Below are 24,500 nucleotides of genomic sequence, written 5' to 3'. Positions count from 1 at the left end.
CTTTACTGTTGGTTTTGGTGTCATTTCCTGGATGCTGATGTTTTTTTTGTTGGACGCTTCAGCTGTTGAGAATGTTTGAGGTAAGGCTGTTGTAGTGATTTTTGATTCATCTATTACGAATTTTTTTTCTATAGGGGTTATTGGGACGATATTAAATATTTCACCTCAATCAGTAGTCAAGAAGAAATGTATAAAATAATTCATTTTTTCGAGTAGCTTTGTAAAGTGTTTTTCTTCTGATACACATGAGATAGATAAGACATTTTTTTAAATGTTGAATTGTATTTTTTACGAAAGACGAATACATAAGTTGTACTGATAATTATCGAATGATTGTAATAATAAGGTTTATCAATTCAATGTAAAGAAAAGAAAAAATACTGTTGTTTCTAATTATCTACAGAATGACATGTGTTTGGGTTGATGCAAGTCGAAATTAACGTGAGTGTATCTGCAAATTAATTGTACAATTTATCGGTTTAAACAAACTTACCGACTACTTCATGATACAAAATATACAATTTATGCCTATTAGATTATTTATGCTTATGTAAGCTAATTTTTACTAATTAAGTGAATGGAACATAAAACGGAAAACTCTGCAATTTACAATACCAAAGTAAATATTAATTAAAATATTATTTACATTAAATAAATGGAAAATAATTAATAAGATCTGAATATTTAATTGATAATGTTTAAAAATTATTTATCGAAATACGTATCATGATTCACACTTGTACTTTTCTTAGGTATGTTTATTTTAAAGTATTAAACAATTATTACAGTGATTCGATATTTTATTTCAAAATAAAAACTAAAAAAGTATTTTTTACTAAATTTTGTTGTAAAAAAAAAAAAAAAAATTGAAAACCAATACCAAAAATTTATAATTCTTAAATATACAATGGTTTACACTTAAATGGCTTTGAATCATTATCCACAAGCATTATATTCTAATATTCCTTGTCAATATGCAATCACAGCACTTATAAAAAAAAAAAATAAATAAATAAATAGAAAAGTTTCTCTGCAACTATCAGTAAAAAAAAAAAAAAAAAATGCTTCACTCATTCATTAAAATCAGCAATTGTCAATTAAGCAACCAGAAACAAATGCAAAACACACATCACGGTAGCGGCTACATCCAACCACTCATCAAAGTTTTACCCAACATCACGCTGTTCCGTACACATATTTATGTACGTATGTACCCACCGCGTGGCTTTCGCTGGTCGTGCGCGGATTAAAAATTTTTGCAAACCACAATCGCGAGAAGACAGTCATTTGAGCGTTAAATGATACGTGCCGTGCACCCACACTTTGGCGACACGACTAGCAAAATAAGAGAAGATGACAAAAAAAAATAAAAAAGAAAAAAGAAAAAAAAATGACACAGGATACATACACCGGCAGCAGACTTTTTTTCGCGTATGCGGATGCAAGGGAGGGCAAAAAGGCAACCCGGAGTTAGCAAAGCGTGGCTGAACGGCATCCCTCTCTTTTTCCGTCGTTTCCGCGTGCTCTCGCTTTTTTCTTTGTCGGTAAACACCTGCTGGGCAATACGTGAATATATATATGCCTCCAAGTCACGTTTACCGCATGATTTCGACATTCCCTCTACGTTTGAGAGTAGTGCTAGTGATTACTGGAGGTGTCAGTGTACGTGTGTAATCGATATTTAAAAAGTACATTTGGATGCTTTCCTCGAACATGTGGTTGGCAGGTCAGCAAAGTTTTTTTTATCTAAACTTGTGGTTGAAACTTTTTACATGAGTTTGGTCTTTCATCCCTTGAAATGTATTTTTCACCAGCCTTTGTAATGCTTATGATGGATCAAAATTGATGAAAAGCTTGTTCCTCAGTATCACATAAATATGGTAGGAAGAAGGTCAAACTACATAGGTACACAAATATATAGCGGAAATAGGATGTGCGGGGGGAGCACAAGGAAGTACGATTATTATCGTCGAATGGTACTCATGCAAATGTGTATCGTGGAGGGGCTCTTTGAGCCGCACTCTTGGTTTACCCCAAAATAAATACTGCTTCATTTTTTATGTCGCATCCGCTTCGCACCTGCATCGGATAGTCATGTTGATGCTTCCTCTCTGTACTTTGAATATTATTGAAAAAAATTTGAGGAGTAAGAATTTACGTGGTTACAAGCGAATAAACATTGTTTACTGTGCCGTGTATGAAATAGTTGAATAATAAAATTCTCAGATGATAATCCGTTGACGTGATTAAAATAAATCAAAACAAAAGACCCTCCGACGACAATCACTCTCCATCAGTCGGTAGGAGTCAAAGCTTTATCTCGTACTTATAATTAAATTTTTCCGCGTATTTGAAAAATGACCCATACAATCGTGACAATCAAGCAAAGGGAACAGCGGAAACCAGCTTTGGCTTTTAGACAATCAGTAAAATTATTGGATTTTTAATTAGCGCCGTATAGGTCTCGCGCGAATTTCGTTAATCGAATTTTTGCTCTAAATGCATCGTGAATATTCAATACGATGTCGAGCGAAAGAAACATCACAACAGAGAAGATGATGACCTACATCCGTATATAACAAATCCCTTTCTGCGTCATGTAACTCCCCCTCCCCCAAACCCATTTGCATATATTTATGAGTACAATAATTCTCGCGACTCTAAGACGCATCCATACGAGATCCATATATCTCTGCACGCACAGCCTCTGTGCAAAAAGCAAATTTTCTTACGTAACGAAAGTACACAATCGTCGCGTCACTTCTGGCAGGTATTATACACAATTGACACCGTAATTCGTTCCATCGGTCGCAAGCAAGGCATATATGGTTACCAACGAGGTATTATCGAAAACAATCACTCGTAAGCTTGACGGCTCGCCCAAAAAGGGGGTGGTCACATTACAATGTTTCCCGAGCCCCCGACTGTTCGTCGTAATCACCCGCGCGCGGGCGCATTAGCGTATCTGCGCGACGTTTGATAAGAGTATTTATTACGCCGTAGATTCCGGGTCGAGCAAGCTTGGGCGCATAATAAACTGTGTCCTGTAAAGTATGGTATGCAGCGCCGGGGCGACGATAATTTTGCCGAGTGTTAATTTTTCCGGGATCGAACGGCGAGGTGTTTGGATTATATCGGAAGTAATTTGTTGCATTTACATTTGGACGTGGATACTGATGGCACGAGTTGTGTTGCACATGAGTATACATTTGCGTGTCCTTGTTGCAACAGAGATGAACACACACTCGGGCGCGTGAATCGCTGATCAGAACGAAATTTGCGAAAATATAACATCATGGGCTACGTTCGTTTTTTGTACATGTTACGTCCTCGAAAGCTGTGCGTTGCGCTGCAGTTGGGAGATCGACTCGACTTGCGTAATAATTAGTCGTGGTCCTGAACATCAGTGTCTTTCTCCATGGCTTCGACGTGCCCCAAGTAGAGCTCCTCTGTTTGCATATTACAAAACAAATGACTACTCGCGACCTGTGTGTCCAATAATTTTGTTTGCGCTCGTATGCCACGCCAAGCGCTTAATCGTTACTGTGAATCGAGCCATTGTTTCGCACGACGTTTTCATGATGTGCTTTTATCTTTGAGGGTATAAAATTATGCTGCACTTTGTGGTTGTGAACAATTTTACGGATTTGCCTTGGCAGATGAACCACCGATAGTTTTAATGAACCCACTGCATATTTCCATATAAGTAAGAGTTTGCAGCTGTGTATAATTACCAAAATACATTTACCATCTATTGTTACTGTGCAACATTAAGGACGCAAAAACATCGTATTCGCCAAAGATATCGAAACATCAGTGGGATAGGGAAAAAATGTTATACGATAACAAAAACAACGCCACCTCACCTCTCGAGGGCGCGTATCTCGACGTCTCAATTAAGTGTTTACATTCCCGAGTTGGCTCGTCAAAGATCTTCCAAAAGATTGCTAAGACAGAAAGAGAAAAAAAGTGCGATAGTCCAGGCCTTGCGTAACTACGTGTAGCTCCTCGCTCGGTCGAACACAATGGAGACGAGAGGAGGGTGGCGACGATACGCGTCCTCGCTCCTCTCGCGCGCGTAATATCCGCACCCGTGAAAAAACAAGGCGTCGTTTCTCTACTGGATGATGGAAAGAGCTAACGTTCCTTTGAAGAGTTTTTTTTGTCTTGGACAAAAATTAGTTTGCTGATTTGCTAATAGTTTTTTTTTTTTTTTTTTTTTTTTTCTTGGCAAGCAGGACGCGGGTTGTTTTTTTCATTTTTCCCCTATATTTGGTTTTTTATAACAACAGGACTGCGTAAAATCGTCATCAGTTTTTATAGGTCCCTCGTCTGAAAAGCGCGGATAATTTGCCAGCTATTTATTAATTAAAACCCAGGGGAATATTACACAAAGCGCGACAACTCGGAGGGTTATAGTATGAAATTTTTCCCTCGTATTGGAAAAAGCTTGTGCAACAAAAAAAAAAAAAAAAAAAAAAACAACGTACGCCCGTGCTCGGGCTACTTGCGAGAAAATCGATGCGAAAGCACAACGAGAACGGTATACTTCGGAAAACTTAATTAAAATTTCAGGGTAGAAAGAAAAACTCTCCTTCGCACGGAAGCTCGCTTAACTGCGTCTAAAGGACCTACATCGGAATTCCGATAAAAATGAAGAAAATTCGGAAAAAAGGAGCATACCGTGCAAAAGCTGCGGGCGCTGCTCGCACGCACGGTGTGGTATGGAATATTGCATGACTAGAGAGTCCCGCAGGGATTTACGTCTACGTCCATTCTCTTCTCTCCCGATTTTCAACGCGAAGATGTAGAAAGTACGGACGTATCTGGGGGAAACGGTATTATTTTTTCCGGTTGAATTGATTCCTGATTCTCCGTTGGTAGTATAGCAGACTGGGCGGAACAAATCGACTCTCTCTCTCTCTCTCTCTCTGTCCTTTGATAACGAAATTTCAGGCGTGACGCAATGGCACCTACTTCTATTTGTGTTTTTCGGGGCGTCACGAGTTCGTATACCAATTTTGTTGTTGGTCAATTTGAATTAGTAGAACAAGGAGATAAAAAATTGAGATGAAGAAGTTTCAGTAACCTGTTTTTGGGTATTTCGTGACCATTTGATAGCAGCGATTTTTATTAGTTATCGTTCCCATGTAAAAAACGAATTTGAAAGATTAATATAAACTTTCGTACCACCTCCGTAGACAAAATACCATATATCTCTGTAACTGCAGCACATCTAATTAAGCCAGAGATTACTTTTCGACCAGAGCTCGCGTGACTAAACGAGAGAAAGTTCCCCAAAATCTCTTTTTCAAGTTCTCCTCTTCAGCACAAAGACGTAGGCACAACTTCCACTCGAACTCAATTATGCAACCGCAGATAAGTAAACAAATAAATACAAACTCTCGAGGAAACTTTATTTTACTGCTCTTGGGTTAATTGATCGAGGGCAAATAAAAAAGAGTTATTGTATGAAAAGATCATTGTTGTGCTGCCGTGCTACCAGAGATACAACTCTCCCGGCGAGAAATTTCCCTAATCCCCGCGTCCATGCTTCCTCGTAAAAAGACAATATTGTCAAAACAGCGTCTCCTCGTAGTCATGCAACCGTAATAACCCAAGTCCCCTTCCTCTACCCTGCATTACCCCATCCAGGCGCTGCATTATGTAGCCTTTCGCGAGCGACGGGGAGCTTTGAAACGCGCGGCGCGTGCATCTTGCCGGGAAAGCTCGCACTCCAGCGAGGAGAGGAGGTACATTGCATGAATTTATAGCTGCGGAAGGAGGCTCCTTCTTTATCCAGCTCCGAGTACCTACACCCATTGGCGTTCATTGAAAGCCGAACGAGTGACTGCCCCGGGGCTTTCGCTCGGTTCCAGCGATGGAACGTTGATTTCAGAGATGTATACTCAAATCGTAAATTGTATCCGCAAGAGGAAAGAAAAACCACCGGTTCCCCGGAAGGAGAGAGCGATGGCACGCGACGTGTGCGTCCGACCAAACGAGAGCCCGGGAAGAAAAAGCCCTGCACGCGTGTCTCGATCCCTCCGCAAAAGAGACACGCCATCGTCGGAGGATAATTAGCCGCGCACACTCCATTGCTTTTCGAGAGCGCCACCGAGATGCTATATATACATATATACATCCTCCAACGCTGGTGTCTTACGAGGAGGCAAAGAGACGCACGCCGCTGTCGCTGATTAAATTTCGTCGGAGACGTCGGTTTTCACTCACTCGAGCGAAGAGGGAAACACAAGACGCGAAATCGACGATGCCTCGAAGTGTGCGTATTGGGTTATCGGTCAGTGCAAAAAAAAAAAAAAAAAAAAAAAATCTGTAAATGCCGGGGATCGCTCTTTTTTTTCTCGAGCGATGTGCCATGGGCTGTATACTGTATCAGTGTTTCCCTCGAGCGGGAGATTAGAAAGTGTAATCTCGAGCATTTTTTTTTTTGTTTTCGGGGCTCGTCTCGCAGGATACTGCGTTATAACGACTCTTTTATTTTTTATTGGTTTGTTTTCGAAAATTTATAGAAAGTGTCTCTCCAAAAAGTAAATACAGCCACTGGGTACAGGACTGTTTATTCGGAATATACGTCAAGAGAATCGGCTAAAAAACGCACCGTCATCCATATTACAGCGTAATCTATCTTTTGTGGGTTTATTTTCTCCCTTTCGATGGTAAAGACACGCGATTCGTTCTTTAACTCTGACAATACACGCATTAATGCGTATTTTCCTTAGTTCTAGCGTGTGTTTAGATTATTTCGTACGGAAACTTGGTATTGTTCGAGGATATCTAAAACTTGATTTTTTTTTTCCCTCGTCGTCTCTTGTATTGTTTTAGTTACTGTCCCACCTCCCTCCCCTCCAATAAATACGATAGAGCGAGACTGCGGGATGAAAATGGATTTGGTAAAGGACACGGGTGAACGACTTTTTTGAGATAATTTGCTGTTATTTTTGTCTTGTTTCTGTCATCAACTTGTTTGATAAAACACACGTGTGGAAGGATGCGTTGGATAACTCGGACACGCTTCAGCAATCCTATTTCGAACGAAAGAATCAGTACCCGACTTTTTGTCCCATCTTAATCGTTTTTAAATAACAAACCTCTGACTGCAACATTTCTAATTTTTCGAAAGTATTTTTCCAATCGTTAATTGGAGTAACAAGTCGCGCGTGTACGGAGCCTAAGCAGCCCGAGTGAAAATGTAATCTCACTCTGTGCAAACGAGGAGAAATCGGGCCACGAGACGCGATATTATAATGTACACGCGCTTACGGAGCTTGTGGCAGAGGCGTTGTAACGATTAAACATTGTCTCGTGGCTCGAGATCCTCATTCTCCGTTCTCGGTATTATTAATTTTCCCATTCAATTTCCATACGTACAAGATGGAATTTTTGTTTGGTACGTAAATTGGTTCGCGAATGCCGAGGCTCAAACAAATTGAGAAACCCTTTGAACTCTCTCTCTCTCTCTCAGTTAAATTATTTTTTAACCATCATGAGATAGTGAAATTATTTTAGGAGCGAGATGTCCCTCCAATGTATACTACTACCTAGTTCCGTACTATCTTCGTGTTAACTATTATCTTTATTTTTTCTTATCATTAACAAATAAAAATAATCCAAGATTTCGAGACAACCATCCAGAGTCAGAATTTAGGTATACATTTAAAAATGCATTTTTCCCTCGAGAGGCAAGTAATTATCATCCATTAATCGACCAAGAAAACTTCGGGACCACTAGTATAGCGTAAAAAAAGTTCTTGAAAAAAAAACCTTAATGGCCCTAAGAAGGAACGGCAAAAGTTCTGCAAGCTCGTAAACCCTTTTGTATTCATAATGCGCCCGAAAGAGAGAGAGAGAGAGAGCTCGCATAAATTTCCGAGTCCTAATTTTCTCGGTGGCGGACACACTTACGCTCTCCAAAGAGTCCCAGAGCGCATGTTAAGCCGAATACATAATGCCCCCTCGAACGAAATGGTACAAAACTGTGCTGGACGCTGGAGAAATTTTGCAGAGTTACGGAGAGGCGTTGTCACAAGACCACAGGTGTGGATGTCATTAGGCGAGATTTTTTATTTAGAGCCTGCGAGGCTCGGAGTATGGGTATCATTTCACCTCAAAACTAACTTTGATTTCATCTGGAAAAAAATCTGAGTCAGCAGTTTACCATATCTTCGCTTTCATTGAGGAACACAAAAATAATTTTTCTTCCCCTTGCTTCTCTTGCGCAGAGACACCGGCAAGTACGACAGCACTGGGCCAACGCTGCCGCAGTCGCAGAGCTCGACGCAGGAGCGCCGCAAGCTGTTGAAGCGCACCCGTAGCTTGGCCGTGATAACCGAGGACGAGTCGAATCGCGCCAACAACACCGGGGGTGGCTGCCCTGGCGAAGTTCTAGGGCCGAGGATTGGTGTCTCCTATGACACTTCATCCCTGCAGCATCACCGCAGGCTGCACCAGCAGCACCACCAGCTCATACCTCGAGCTAAGCTCATCGATCGCAACTCGCTTAAAGACAGGTTGGTCCGTGGATGATGGGGTAACAATACAATGTTTTTCCAATTTCGAATTTTCACGAAATAAACCATAACTATACAATAGAAGCAACGCTGCAGGAGGTTCAGAATTTAGAAAAATTTTGACATAGATTCGAGTTGAAAACTTTTATGTTCATACGCGTGTTTGAGCCTTTGAGCTTCCAAGCTCAAGGAAGTTGACCTGCTTTACTTCGAAAGTTTACAAAGTACATATCAAGAGGACGAATTTTAATGATGCGGTCATACAACTCGTTCGGAGTCTATAAGGCGTTTGAGGAGGTTTTTCGGGTGGAATTTAAGTGACGTCATATTTGACAAGTAAAATTATTTGTACCTATTACTTATACAACGATGAATGAGAATTTCAAGTATTAAGTAAAACTGAATCGAAACTTAAAAGAAATATAATTAATTAGTAAACGTCCTCGATTAGCCAACTTTTTGTTAAATTAAAGGAGCTTAAAAATAAAAATTCACTCGCTGACACACCAATGGCCTTTTCAGATTGTCCAAGAGCCAGCAGCACCTCTCGGACTGCTACTACGGCGAGCCCTTCGGCCCGGACCTGCCAGCTTTGCGCGCCTGCCAAAGCCGCTCGGTCTGCGGCCTCTACAACTCCCTCCCGCCGCCGCTCGACTCGCTTCCGGACCCTCTGCCGTACACCCGTGCCGGTGGCGGCCTGTACCGCGGCTCCGCCACCCTCCGGCCCGACCACCGCATCAACATACTCAAGTGGCCGGAATCGCCGAGGCGCTACCGCAGCGTGCAGGACCTGAACAGCGTCGCAGGACTCGTCGAGGACCGTTGCGGCTGGCCAGGCATCGACGAGGAGAACCGCAGCCTCGACTGCATCTACACCCAGGTGATAGATCCTCATTTACGACCACCGACACAACCATTTGCCGAATCGACGAATCATTTGTACTATTTTTTTTCTGCGTAGGTCAAGAGGAAGCGAAAGGAGCACAGGAGCTTGGACAGCATCCTCTTCGAGGACGACAGCGACGAGCTCGAGTACTTTGACGTGCTGAACCTCCTGCCCCTGTCCAACGTGCGCCTGGAGATCGACGAGCCCGACAACGGGGGTGCGGTACAAGGGAGAAGCCGCGCTGCCAATCGGGACCCCAAGTCCAGTCCCGCGATCATTGCCGTCTCGGCCAAGAGGAGCGCCGATAGACGCTCGAAGCACCACTCCGGGGCGAGAATCACGGAAATCGAGGACGACATCGACGAGCTGAACCGCAAGAATACCGCCAAAACGATCGCCGCGGACAGGAGCGTCACGTCGTTTTACGAGATCGCCAGGGAGAAGCGGGGTCCCGAGAGTAAAGACGATAACAAGTCAAAGGGACACCTCGAGTCGTGCTCGAGAACGAAACAGCAGCCGCGGAGGGACACGGTCGACCGGAAAGAATCGTCAAGAGCAGAGGACAACAAGCATCGCGACGGAGAGAAGGTACGGGTCGAAGAGACGGAGGACACCAAATCGCTGTGGATATCGGACAACGAGGAGGTGGAGGACATGTCTCGCAGACCCCTGGTACTGCAGGTCGTCGACAGCGACATGACCAAGACCAAGAGCTCAAAAAAATCGGTAAGCATCTTGGACGTCGGGTCGGACGAGGATGTGGCGCAGAAGGAGAACATCTGCGAGAACACGGTGATCCATCGAGCCGCGTCGCTGAACAAGCCCGATTTGATAAACGATCATGTTCACGAGGCGAAAAACAACGAAGCAGAAGCTGAAAAGGAGAAGAGCAGGCTGATGAGAGTCGAGAACGCCAAGAATTTCTTCGAGAAGAAGAGCGTCGACGGTGACAACGGCAGTGGCAAAACTTCGCACAGCAAATCGTGTGACGATGCTAAAGGTAGCCTCGGTTACGAAGCGAGATCCGAGAGCTCGGATTTGGGCCTCGGCTCGGAAGTCGGCAGCGACGTCAGGAGATTGTCGGTCGACGAGAACACCAACTCCACGATCGACCGGAAGCATTCACCCGATGGGTGCAACGGGCAGTACGTTCATGGCGGTGGGAAGGACAAAAATCAAAAGAACTACACGAGTCTGACGAGATCGAGGAGCTACGTTGACTCCATCGAGTGTCAAGACCCCGACGAGCCCGAGTTCGACCATGTGCGCTACAAAATCCTCAAGTCCCATGTGTTTAGCAAAAAAATGTTCAATAGCGCGAAAAAGGACGCCACCTACGACGGACTGATGCAGTACTTGCGCGAGTACTCGTTTCAGGATCTGCTGATGGACAACAACGTGGTGATCATCGAGCCGGTCAGGGCCGAGGTGGATCGCAAGCCGTCGTTCAATGACTCCAAGCTCAAGTCGTCCCCGAGGTGTGGAGTGTCGGGTACCTCTCTCGACAAAGCCAAGGGAGCAGCCACGGATGCCAGCAGCTCGGACGAGAAGAGCGAGAGAAAGGGGAACCACTTCAAAAAGACGCCCAGGCAGTCGTCGCTCCGGAAGCACTTCTTTTACCAGCCTATACGGGTAAACCGTGAACTAAACGACGAGGAGCTGCCGGATCCGAATACCGTAAGAAACGTAAGGATGATGTTCGAGGAGACCATGAAGAAGAAGCTAAAAGCAGATCCCAAGGCCTCGAGAGACTGCAGCACGAGGAAGAGCGTGAGCATGAAGGATCTGAGGACTTTCGATTGCGGTGGCTCGGACAAGGCAGCGGAAGCTTCCAGGTACTTATAAATATTCCGACCACTGCTCGAAAATTTCACCGTCACTGTCCTTTCATTATCTCTGGCTTCGATACATCTTGCAGATACTGTCCTTCGCTCATCATTCATTACTAAACGTTTTGTTTTTAAACTTTTGACGTGGCAAGCAGGTCGAGGTGTTCCAGCCGGGCGAAGAACCTAACGAGGATGTTTGAGAACCTGGACAAGCCGACCTCCCCCTCGTGCTCCATCAATGGCCACAAGGACGACAGTGACGGTCCTCGAGGCGAATCCAAGGCGCGAGCCATAGTTCAGGCTTTTGAGGCAAGGAGCAACCAGACATCACCCAGCAATTCCAACTCCTCCAAGACTCGCGTGAGCGGCAGGTACCAGCATCGTCAGTTGCACAACTGGGACGCCGGGAGCGTGAGCTCTGGTGTATCGAGCGACTATCCGGACACGGATGCTGGTAGCGCGCCCGCGTGTACGTCGTCCGAGGATGAAGAGCTCTACTATCCCGAGTACGACGAGGAAAGGTACGAGGGTCACTACGTGCCACCGGATGTGCTGAAGAAGATCCGAGAGTACGGGACGTCGGTCACTTACTACGGTGGCAAGGTGGTGAACACGTGCAACGGGCCCCTCGTGTGTCCTACGACTGGCAAAAACTCCAAGGGATCGAAAAACTCCCTGGACTACATCAAGTTCCGTTTGGTGAAGAGCAATTCGTGCGACAGCAGACTCGAGATGACGGGTCGATTGATAGACAGCAGAAGCAAGGGTCAGTTGGGCATGAATCGCGACAAGAGTGTTGACCTGCGGCAGTTTACCATCGACGAGACCCCGAGTATCGAGATAACCCCGATCGAGCAGGACGACGATAAATCCCAGGACAATAGGGAAACCAGAGAGGAGAAGCGCGAGCCTCCGGTCGTCATTGGCTTGGAACCGAAAAAGGACGAGAGCAGCAAAAGTTTCAAGGCGGACTTTCAGCTCGGCAAGCTCGACGATTGCACTTCGATAAATAGGTTTGCACCGAGCGCGCTTGCGAGATGGCAGATCAACGAGAACGCGTGGAAGAAGACCTCAGACTTTGGAAAAATGGAGTTTGAGGAGTTCGAAGTGCTCGAGGACAGTCTCAACGATATCGACCATTGAAGTGGCAAATCATTACGAGTTTTTCATTACCTGGCAACATGCAACGAGAGGACAAATGTTTGTTTTTTGTTTTGTTTTTTAAATTTATTCAGTCATATATGCATACAGAGTGTAATGAGAGTATCGGAGGGGAAAAATTTATTGTTGTTGTAAATTTTAATAATCGATTATGAGACGCATTGTGTGACCCCACATAATTGCAATGTGTAAGTGTTATGTATGTGTACACGTTTTGCTCAAGTAAGACCAATACACATGAGTACATGTATTGTATTTCATTTTCAAAATGAAAAAAATTAATTTAGTTAAAGTTATATTAAATTGACGAACATCACGTAAAATGTAAATTTTATCTATTTATAAACAACAAGTTACAAGTCACTGTATAATGTTATGTTGTTCAATAAAAATTATAAAAAAATTTATTTACTCTCCTTTGATATGTACTACAAGTATTAAAAAAATGTTCTCTTTTGAAATGCATGTGATACCTAATTATTACCTGTTTCAAGCACCTCTTGAACATTCAAGGACTTGCAGAAGTAGCATATCGTGCGTAATTGGTAATTTATTCGAGTTTAACGAGATTCGTAACATCATTTGAATGTAGTACAATCACACAGAAGATAGGTACTCGCGAGATGCTTCGCTACTACCAGTTACCTTACGAAGTAACTTTGAAAAAAATAAAAAATAGCTCATTATAACTTGCACGTCAATTTTCATTTTTGTTTTTATAGAGTTGGTGATTAAACAGTCTTGGTTGGATTAAAATAAAAAAAATTGGGAGTGCAACGATGGTAGATGACAATAAATTTATTCATTCATTCGGTAAGTAATTGAAATTCTTTTGAAACAGTGACAAAGGACTCGAAGTATTTACTTTAATAAAATTAAAACAAACAACACTGGTTTTGTTTTAACTGAGGCTTTTTCTCTGTCACTCCTTACCTGGTGTCATTAGCGCCCCGCTCTTTTCTTTACTCCGTTTCGTCGATTCCTTCGTCTCCTTTGAGTCTTTTTTCGTGTCTTTCGATTCCCTCGTGTCTCTCGACTCCTTGTAGTTGTGCTGCTGCTCTTTCGAAAGTATCGGGTTCAGACTCGAAGTAAATGTTCGTGTACCTGTCGAAAGGCTCTTTCGCGAACTGTTCCACCACTTTTTGCACCACGTTTCCTGGAAAATTAAGAAAATACTATACGTGTGAGGCAAACATGCAAAGGTAGTAGTTCTTAAAGAAATAATAATTTATTGTCTAATCGATATTTCAAGTCGAAAACTTTACTTTTTATTTTAACTTTGCCTTAAATTTTATTCTTAATATAAATTACTTAATATACATTATTTTCACGCTTCATGCATATTTTTTTCTAACAACAACTATTTTAATGTCGACAAGTATGTCGACTCGAAAATGTCTCGAATAAAATGAAAAGTTTCTAGTCCAGATTAATAGACAAAGTTACAAGAGCTGATGTTTAATTTTAAAAAATAAACAAAACTGTATACCTAAAAGAAAAAAAAATTTACAGGTAAGTACAATAACGTCCATTACTTTAAAACAACTGCTGTTGATCTAGTAACTGTATTGCTCGAGCATTGCAATAGCATAGGGTCGTTTCTGCCTAGTCGAGATCGATCGTTAGCACGCAAGCCCTGTCAGATGTTAAAGCTCGATAGCGAAAACTTTTTCTTTTCGTACCCGACAAAACGCTAAATTATACGCCTCACCCCCCCTTTTTGAGGTCGGCGACCTGTTACATGTACAGAGCTGAGATTTAAAAATTCACTATTACGACGATACCAAGTATTTTTTTGTTGTAAATTGCGTCATCTTTGAATACTTTTGATCAAACTGAAGGATCTGTGGTGTAGCTATAATAAAAACTCGTAAAAACTAATAAAGAGGTAAATAATAAAATTAAATATTCATAAGACTTTCACAGGGTACGTGCATGTATTACGAAAGTTTTTCAGCTAGGCTGAAGTAGATTTTTTTCTAAAAAAATCACCACGAAGCTGTTAAGCTAACGTCAAAGTACGATCTTATACTTCGATAAAGTCGGGGGGAACTGTTGGCAGGGATTTTCCACGGCTTTCTTTTATCATCCTGCCGTCGACGCACGTTATCGCGGAACTGTTCCATATTTCCTGCCTTTCATTTTTCATTACAAAGTCACGTGTTCTTGACATAGTATAGGGTTTTCATGACATCACCTGAATGAATAACACAATCACAGATTCTTTCTTTTCCAAACTAGCATTTAATATTTATCCGTCAATAGAACCGTCCAACAGTTTCATCGCCAAAGATTCCCAAATAAATATTGCCCTCGTTTACGGTACATTACCACCCAAGTGCCCAAACAGCTCAATGACCAAAGCTGCTAGTTAAACTCCCTGACACCAGAGCGATGGTTCCAAGAGCTACATTTCGCAGCTATAGCACCGAGGCAACATATCGATCCTCCCCGCAGCGGACACACCTAGTGTGTGTGGCCGAGAAAAGAAACTGAGGGAAGGAGGGGAGATCAGTTTTAATCTACGATCTCTGAGGTTTTTTTCTTCACAATGGTACCGAAACTCCGGTGCTCCTCCGCGTGATACAGTTCCTGCGAAAACTTTTATCCCCTCGCGGCCTGGTCTCTTCGATTACTGCCTGATATCGAGCCTATAGATGACGCACGGTCGCTTTATCGGGCTACGAATGGGTAAAATAGTGCCATCATCAATGCGCATTCAAGATGGATGCCTGTTATTAAAGTCAAGATGCTGTTTGCACTTTTACACCACAGAGGAGAAAAGTATTTATTACTCGATGTCGTGTTTCGTAGCGTTGCTCGATATTTCACGATAATGATGATTACAGGGGCAAAACCAGCACAGTCGACTGGTGATTTTGTGGGAGGTGGTGGTAGGCATCCCCACCTTTCCATACAATATACATAACATGTACTTGGAATAAAACAGATAGCCTACTGGGTCCTCGGCATCGTGCCAAAGTGCGTTGCACAGGTTTAATGGCTTTCAGGGGCGGGGGAAATATTTTTTTTCCCACCTTGACTTTGTTTACTATTTAATGATGATTTTTCCTGAATCACGAGAGAGTTTTTTTCACATGCAAAACGTAAAAATAAAGTCACCACAACCCATGCAGTGACAAAAACACGGCCACCACTCGTTAACCCGAATTCTTCGAGCGTAAGCTCGCACCCTTCCCATCCCCCAGGGGTTGAACTCCATTATGCAACGGCGAAACAATCAGCGACGCCTCCTTACCCAAAATTTGCCACGCGACCAGCTGTGGTAGCCATGACTCAGCTACACCCATTCCTCGCGGTTTTCCTATAGTAAGTATGAAAAAGCTGCACAGGACTCAAGTCAAAAAGTTGGAGAAAATCTATACACACTCAGGAAAAGTGGTTGGTGCGTGCAGAGCCGAGAGCCTCATCGACGTGAGCCCTCTAGGTGTACGTGATATTTTCCAGTTAATTTTTCTCCGTTAACTGAGCTAATCAATTTGTTAGGAAGCCGCAACCGTAATACGATGAGCAGAGATACGTATGATTAACAAAACGTAATGGCCACGTTAATCAAGAGCGTCGCCACCATAATAGTAAGCACATATACTTTTTGCTGGCATGTCCCGAAGTCATTATCCAGCTCCGTTTTTCACGGAGTGACGGGGGTTGAAAATCATCCCCTCGATCGGATTGTCAGTGGTGATCGATGAGTATACATACAAGCACGTGCGCGATGTAAAACGGAGAATAGCAAATTCTACGCACGCGCCACTCCCCTCTGTGTGTGCACACGCGCGTTCGACAAATATCCATAATGATGCGAGCTGAGCGCGCCCCGTTAACTTTTGATGTGGTTTTCATTCCTTGGCTCTGCGTTTATTGAAATTTTCCTGTAGCGCCAGCGAAATCGATACTTTCGCACTGGTGACTGCGTTGTGTCGCCAGTCAGGCTGAACTACATACCTTTGGGGTCCATAACAATTTCTCGCCGATTTAACGCTATCAACGAGAAAGCGTACTGGATTCGGGCAATTTTAGGGTTGAGGACTGTCGTTGTGATTTGTTTGGTGCGTCGCTGGACTGTTTCGTGGAGTTATCGTTTACCAGAAAGGCCCTGTTTGAATTATGATTACTAACAATGGTAGATATCCGACGTAAGGAGCGAACAAAATTACTTTAAAGTACTACAACTAAAGGCATTAATTCTGATGTAATTGAAAGAATTTTAAAAAAAAAGATGATAAACAAATTTGTACTTCTTTATTATGGTGAGTAGATGTTTTTAAAACAAGAAATTATGGCGAGTCTAAAATTTAAGTTACATTTTTTAAAAATCTTATACGTTTATTTTCACCACTACTGTACACTTACGAATATCGAGGTTATTTTAAAAACCGCAAGCGCAAATCCTCTCGACATCCATATTCAGCAGCACGTTATAGCGCCTTCGTGTCTTTCTCCCTCGCGATGTTTATTCATAAACTACGTGAGATAAGTGGAGACGTGAAAATACGAGTCTTGCTCTTCTCTTCTATACGATTATTCTTTTTTGATATTAGACATAATTTTAAGACTTTTTAGTCATATATCACTTCAAATAACAGGGTATACGTGTAACTCAATTCTTAATGTCAAACTACAAAGTTTGGCTTGATTTTCTATCGTCAATACTCATGTTTCAGCGATTGATTGGTACTTTAAACAAGTTGTAAGACAAAATACTCTGAAGCACAATTTGCAAACTCAGGTACAATGAACACTGTGGACTGAAATGACAACCGTAACGTAATCGAATATTAGTGATCGATTAATGATGAGCAGTAACTAATGTCAACAACATTAAGATTTGAAAAATGTCTAACTTTTACTGAATGTTAGTTGGATTTTAGCTTTTCTCCTGAATTCTGTATTTGATTAATAATAATATTTAAAAGTAATTATTGCACTGTAATGTTAATGAAACAGTAACGTGAAAGAAAAAAAGAGCTGGGTATCAATGAAGCCATTGATTATTTTCTGTACGTAAATACAAGTTGGGCACATATATAATATACAATACAAGTATATTATTTAAACATCAAATTTGAACTACATACGATTTAAAAGTATAATTTCATCCCTTACAAAACAGTACAGTAAAATAACGTGACTTGATTTAACCGGAAATATGATCGAAAATACGCATATTCATTCTGATACATGCCTAATCCATCATATTTTTGATTACTCATCATTAGAGTCACAACAGCAGTGTGTAAAAATGACCTTCATAGCATTCTAAAAGAAAAAAAACCTCTTCGACCTCCTTCAGTAAAACAGCAAGTAATCCAGCTCTTTGTTTAACAACGATATAGCCATTAAGCAAGCAAGCGTGCAAAGAGGGACCTTATAGCACAGTTGATGGCAAAACAAGCTGCAAGTACCTATACATAGTTGAATAACAAAGAGCTGAAGCGGAGACAGACACGAGGGGTGCGCTACTCTTTTTGGAGTATCACACCCTCTCGGCCGTATTAGCCCCTTGGAAAAATTGACTCTCTCCGTCTGGGCGAGTGAAGAGCCATTCCCGTGGTTTTTTTGGCCACTCGGGGTGAGTAAGAAGATTTGAAGGGTATGGATGCTCGAGTTTCGATGAAAGAATAAATTTAAGTGATTCGTGGAATGATAAGTTATCAAGATTTTAGACGTTGACCAAGAGAGTTAAGGAGTGATTTGTTTATTTGAAAAGATTTTATATTTATTTTTAACAAAATTAGGTAATTGAATGATGAAACTCGCTTTCCAATAGCACTTTAAAATTAAAAGCAGTGTATTCATAATTTCACTACATTCGCTGATGGTTTTTCATAAATTTTTGATAACACGTACGTTTATGAAAACAAATTATTCGTGGCATGCACAATAATCCTCCGTGAAATTAAAAAGGAAATGATAGCCTTATCTCGACTCCATTTTCTGCTTCATCATACGGAAATAGCTGGTCTTCCGGGACAGGCAGTAATCACTGGGGAGCAATTGCGTTGAGCCATCAACTGCAATATCAGGTCATCTTTTTTTTTTTTTTTACAGTAAAGGGCTCGCATCGTTCAATATCATCTTGATTTTCAATATCAAGTAAGTAACTTGATTAAATAATAATCGCTCTCGTAAAGAGAGCTAAATACACCCGTTAATTGAGTTTCAGGATGTAAAAAATTGTAATTCTCTAGGGCAGTTATTAAAAAGTTGATAGGAACTTTATTTTACATGCTTGGTTTCGCGAAAGGTTTAAACAATGTTATTTTCAAATTAAATTTTGTAATGTGCACGTTTTCCATCAAATATAAATTAAAAAATTACGATCCACCGAATCTATTGTGGCATCTATTGAAGTGGTCGCTGATGATCTTTGAGATCACAGCCACACGAATGGTAATAATGATGTTTGTAAGCGATGCCTTCTTGGCACGTCACCAGAACAGATTCTCAGAGTCAGAATTATATCGGCTGTCCGATGTCTCTTTTGTTATTTTCGCACGTCACAAACGACAGCATCGCACACAAGCAGTAAATACGCGAGAGAACAAACCAACGCACGGCTTTGCGCTTAAAATTTATTTAAAAAATTTATTACTATTATCTCACAAATTGTTAAACCACAAAGTTACTGGATAAACACGAACAATAATTCACCCCTTCACTTCATAGAGGAAATACACGAGTGGCGATGAAAAAGGGGGTAAAGTGATTTCAAACAACAAATGGAACAATATTTCCTACTGGTCACAATTCACTTAAACACTCCTCCCCCTCCTTCCAACGACACGAGGCAAAGAGCTTTTCCCCCTTTCGTGCATTCAACGCAGTCGTGTATGCTCCAGTCCTCGCTCGAAACTCAGCCCCGCGACCTATTTCGCCGAGTACTCGATATAAAACGCAGGAGCTTCCCGTTCGACAAGTCGTTGAGTGGTGCACGAAGGCTCTCATTTTCGGTAGATGCAGCGAAACGGACCTTAAAACGAGTCAAGCTCTACGGGAATACAATGAATCCCCGGGGAGGTGCTTTTGGTACCTCGATGAAGTACAGGTTTTATGGCGATCATGTCGCTTATCAGCATCTACGATCGAGCCGATGGACCGCATTAACACAAAGTTTTGGGCCACACGTTGTCCAATTATCTGGTTTCGCAAACGGGGGTACGTACGTAAACACTCGTTTCCAGGTCACGTAGTTTCGCGTTTGGACGGACCGGCAAGATTGAATCCCGAGTTTGGAAATCCAGCCACGGCCGACTCAAAATTCACCTCGGCCTATCTACCTAATAACACTCTTGAATCCTACGCGACCTCCTCCCTCGGAGTTCGTATTCGTATACGTTGTGGTATCGATCGACTGTGCGGTGTGCAGCGTAAATACTGGAGTTGAGGGAGTCAAGTCGTGCACGGGAGAGGCGAAATTCTCCTCGATTACTTTTTGGCAAGATCTACTCGAGTTTAGGGGGCTGGAGAGGGCGGAGTTTTCAAGTGTAGGTACATACGTACGCGTGAGAGGCTTATTTGTCATTACTGCACAGGCAAGAAGTGGGTATGATTAAATTTGCGCCCGAAAATAGTGCTAATTAATGGAGATCGGAGCTGATTCGTTCGACTGATTATTTCGTGACCAAATGTCGGAGGGGCATTAATAACATTGATTTCTCATCCGATCGAGGCGAGGGAGAGCTTTTGGGGGAAGTGATTAATGTGGCTCACGGTTCGCCTCGTCAAACGTTCCTTATGCAAGCACGTCAATGAAGCGCCAACGGAGCAGTAGAGATTTTGATTTTCAGTACTGCTAGTCGTTCAAAGTAATATGTTTGCTGCAAAGATTATTCATCAATCACAACGTCATTGAAGCTTCTTAGAGCTTGCAGTCGAATTTTGAAAATGTTAGAGACATTTTTTTACGTCTTTTACTGTTTTTATCGAAATGGTCTTCAACCGTTAGGAAGCAAGGATCTCGAAGAGCTGTATCGATGATAGACTCCTCAACCGCAACAAATGTGTAAAAATTAGATAAAAAAAAACTATTCAACAACAAAAATAGGCTTTTTATGACTAAAATACATAAAATACATGTAGACTAATGAGACATTGTTTGCTTGCGCGCGTATTAGCCTGTACATCAGCAAACAACCGAACTACTCCGACGACATGTTTATCAAACTCAAGTTCCTCCGTAAGAGAACACTCCCATACATGTATCCAGTTTCCTCTTCGTTTGTCTCTTGTATGGCGTAACATGGGGGTTATTTATCAGTTGTCTACATTCGCATTGAAGTCACCGCAGTCGTACGAGGCATAAAAAACGCGGACATCTCGTGGGTGCGGAAAAAACGAGTCCGAACACATACCATTCCTCGTCCTTCTCTCGGCATTTTTTTTCCCCACCCGATCGAAATTTTTTTTGCCTGTAACAATTTCGTTTCCAGTCATCCAATCGAGTGTCCAAAGACCGCAAACTTTTTTTTTCCCTCCCCTTCGAGGCGGAAGCTCGACTGGAACAAAAAAAAACTGGGACTCTATTGCGCTACTCGAGAACGAAGCGATCGAGTTTTTTTTCACCGACGCGACGCCCTTCAGGACGAGAACTTCCTCGGTCTTTCGTGTGTACGAAAGAGGAGGGAGGCTTTTGCCGTGTCGAGATAACACTCGTGTCTTGCGAGCCTCAGAAATTTTACGACACGCTGCTTTTAAATTATTCTATTCGGGGCAGAAGAAAAATAAGGGGAGGAGCAGTGGAAAAGGGAAATAAAAGAAGGGAGAGAAAAAGCGCGCAAGAGCCGGGAGTGTCGAGCAGTCACGTGCTACTTTTGATAATTAAATCTACGCGCTGTGGCGTGTGCAACTTGAGACTTTGAAGTTGGAATGGCGTAATTAACGTTCTTGGCTCTAGTGCGCAATGGGGAAACGATTTCTTTGGCGTGCAGCTTTCTGTATAAGTGCTGCTGATGTTTATCTTTATTTTAAAAAAATAAATAAAAAAAAAAAAACGTTTTTAGCGCAGAAGGGTGCAGTCCAACGAATGTACAAGTGTGTCTTGGAGCCCATAAATATTATATACTTGCTGATAACACTTTTCTCAACAAATTTTTCAAGGTCGTTCGCGGACTACTGTAAGCATCAGTGATCAAGCAACTCCCACGCGACTCAAAATTCTACTTTGAACTCGGGGTTTGCAATCAAGCCGTCGTAATCTAAGCTCAAGATCACAATTTACTCTTCCCTTCTGATTAAGCGACCAAAAACGAGAGCTCCTCTGGCGCTGTCCTATTTAAATTGTTCTGCTGTTAATCGGTACACTCGATTTTTGAATAAACCCTTGATTTTCATTAAAAGAATGTAATAACAACAACATATAAGTTTTATAAATTATTTATAAAAAATTGTTCAGGTGTACGCATTATTACTTGATCAACAATTGGTTTTTGCATCGATGCGATATATAATTTTTTTAGCTCATTTATTTTATGACATTTAGAAAAAAAAAATTATGTACCGAAGATACAGTTTACTCGATAAAACAAACATAAAAAGTTACTTAAAATAATACAAGAAATACCAAAGTTGAAGCACTTGAACACTACTACATAAGTTAATCTAACATGATGCATTATTTCTTCAACACCAATAGTTTATTGTCTGATTTCTCTAGGGACGTGTCTCGGTCGGTGGACGCTTGTTCGTTCGCGCCGACTCTGCGGTTTACCAAAAAGCCATTCGGTGTGTGTATCCGTACTGCTGACTGTCCTGAATCGTATACCAAGAGTTCACTTGGGCGACAAGACGTAAAAAAGAAAATATGAACCCTCGTCACCCGGGCAATGTACATAACCACACCACAAGAATCGGAAAAAGTTTATTTTTCCAATTACAACTAAAGGACAAAGTCAACTGTAAAATTAGTACTTAAAGTTAGTTGTTTTATATTTTTACTCTCATGTTTCAGAGAAGTACATCAATGCCAACTATTTTTTTGCCTCAGATACGATAAAAGTAAAAAAAAGCCCTACTTACTACTCCAATCGTCGTACAGGCGATCGCAAGGTAACGGCGATCTTTCACGGCATCGGAGCTTGGCGAGCTAATAATGCAAATAAATTGGCATAGGAATTCGAGAAGGTAAGGAATTCATAAGAGCCAAGGAGGAGCAACGTGGCTACGTGTGTCGAATGGAAACGGAACTGATTCTTCCAGCACTTACTGCAAATTTAACGAAAAGGCTACTTAACGGTACTAGAAAAAAAGGGAATTTTCTACTAACTCTCATGTTTCCCTAAAATTGTTTGCCAGTACAGAAGATAATAAAATGAATATTTAAAGTATTAAAAGCAACATTGTGTAAAACATATAATAAATATTTTTTGTTTTAACAAGCTGAAATGAAATAAAATTTAAAGATTGAGCGACATATTTTTTAACGCTTGCAATTTTGCAGCTATCAACTTTTACTGCCTTTGACAAATTTTTTTACATCTGCAGAAAAAGTGTGGGAAGAAAAAAAAGGTACAGCTTCAATGACTGCAATACCCATGCAGACGCGCGGCTTTCAAGGGGATGGTAAATATTTCATTCGTTCTGTCTCATATCTCGACGGTGTTATGAGAGTAAAGATGAAGCTGGTTGGAACTAAAAAAAAAATAAAGGAAAAATACCAGTGCACTTTGCGTGATATCTGAAAAGGTACACCATTATTATTACCGTAAAGCTATTTCTGTTATAGGTACGATTCTCATTCGTTATAAAAAAGTTTCAACGAATTTTTTTTTTTTTTTTTTGTCAAGGGAAGAGAGGAAATTGGAAAATGTAAATGAGATTCATGAGTAATTTCTGTGGTCATAATAATGATACATTTCGGAACATCAAATAAAACGAAACGATCGATTTTCGGTAAAATATATTCAAGTTTATGAATCGTGGCAGGCGCGGTGAGTACAAATCTACACGCATTTGGAAAATAATTCTCTGTAATCGAACTTTTACTGATAAAAAATAAAATAATTTTTTTTTTCGGGTGCGATGTACAAAACCATTTTTCGTGAATATCGAATAGATTAGTAGAGATCGTCAGTATTTCAGACAATAACTGATAACACTTTTTGAGGATCGTAAAAATTCGTTTCAGAAAAATAATGTATTCGTCAAGAGTAGCGCGAAAAGATATATGGGATGTATGTTAAACGAGAAAAGCCATCAAACATTTGAATTTAAAATCCGACTATAAAGCTTGGAACACTTCTTATTCAAATTCGACGCTCGAGCTCACATCCACATCGCGACATATTTCCACGAGATATAAATATGAATGAATAAAAAGACAACTGTTTTTAAAGCGAAGTACAAGAAATTTGTTTATTTCATTTTTTTTTTTTTTTTTTTTTTTTTGGTAAATCATTTATCATTATCATTCATCGCGACATATTTCCACGAGATATAAATATGAATGAATAAAAAGACAACTGTTTTTAAAGCGAAGTACAAGAAATTTGTTTATTTCATTTTTTTTTTTTTTTTTTTTTTTTTTGGTAAATTATTTATCATTATCATTTAAAATTACACAAAACTTCAATTTCCTTATAAGTGTACTTATCCGAATAAGAAAATAAGTTTTCTCATCATATGAAAAATTTATTTCTATTTTTAAATATCTCCCTCGGTAGAGAAACCATCTATCAACTCCGTGCACCTCTTTAATAATTAATCCTGCTGAAAGAAAAAAAATCTTGATGTAAAGAACAAAAAAAAGAACTCACACACAACTCCGGCAAAACACGATGAATACTTGAAGGAATAAGGTGACTACATGCTTGTCATCCTGTCGGCCCCGAAACCACGGCACACACACATACACATGCCCCAAATTTTCCTCAACGAGGCCAAGGCTCTCCCTGTTTTGAGACAAGACGCACCAATGGCTGCCAAAGAGGAAAAAAACTGGGTCATCGGTGGACGAAAAATTAGCAGGAAATCAGTGCTCAGTCCATCTATCTTCCTCTTGTACCACGCATTTTCTGGTACGCAAAGTGGAAACTCGGATAAGTAGAACGAGTCAACGATACGGCAGCCGTGAGG

General features: G+C 41.3%; 2 protein-coding genes across 4 annotated transcripts in view; one reads left to right on the top strand and one right to left on the bottom strand.

Annotated features, from left to right (window-relative positions):
- Positions 1-12,651, top strand: part of jv (javelin) — a 29,416-nt gene extending 16,765 nt beyond the window's left edge. Inside the window, exons 2-5 of one of the 2 annotated variants that reach the window (XM_023392453.2) lie at positions 8,244-8,531; positions 9,054-9,411; positions 9,493-11,252; positions 11,402-12,651. In XM_023392453.2, coding sequence (XP_023248221.2) covers positions 8,244-8,531; positions 9,054-9,411; positions 9,493-11,252; positions 11,402-12,389 — 3,394 coding nt within the window. In that variant the 3' untranslated portion in view covers positions 12,390-12,651. The remainder of the gene's footprint in view (positions 1-8,243; positions 8,532-9,053; positions 9,412-9,492; positions 11,253-11,401) is intronic. The other variant, XM_089594775.1, reaches the window with a different exon arrangement.
- Positions 1-24,500, bottom strand: part of MCU (mitochondrial calcium uniporter) — a 75,265-nt gene that overhangs the window by 29,324 nt on the left and 21,441 nt on the right. For both annotated transcript variants that reach the window (XM_089594782.1, XM_089594788.1), the window contains exon 2: positions 13,341-13,563. In XM_089594782.1, coding sequence (XP_089450908.1) covers positions 13,341-13,563 — 223 coding nt within the window. The remainder of the gene's footprint in view (positions 1-13,340; positions 13,564-24,500) is intronic.

Source organism: Copidosoma floridanum, unplaced genomic scaffold (assembly GCF_036245765.1).
Source record: "Copidosoma floridanum isolate Cflo_tuat_1 unplaced genomic scaffold, Cflo_Japanese_pri ptg000001l, whole genome shotgun sequence".
Taxonomy (NCBI): domain Eukaryota; kingdom Metazoa; phylum Arthropoda; class Insecta; order Hymenoptera; family Encyrtidae; genus Copidosoma; species Copidosoma floridanum.
The sequence above is the reverse complement of the archived record's forward strand: the minus strand, read 5'-3'. Positions and strand labels throughout refer to the sequence as shown.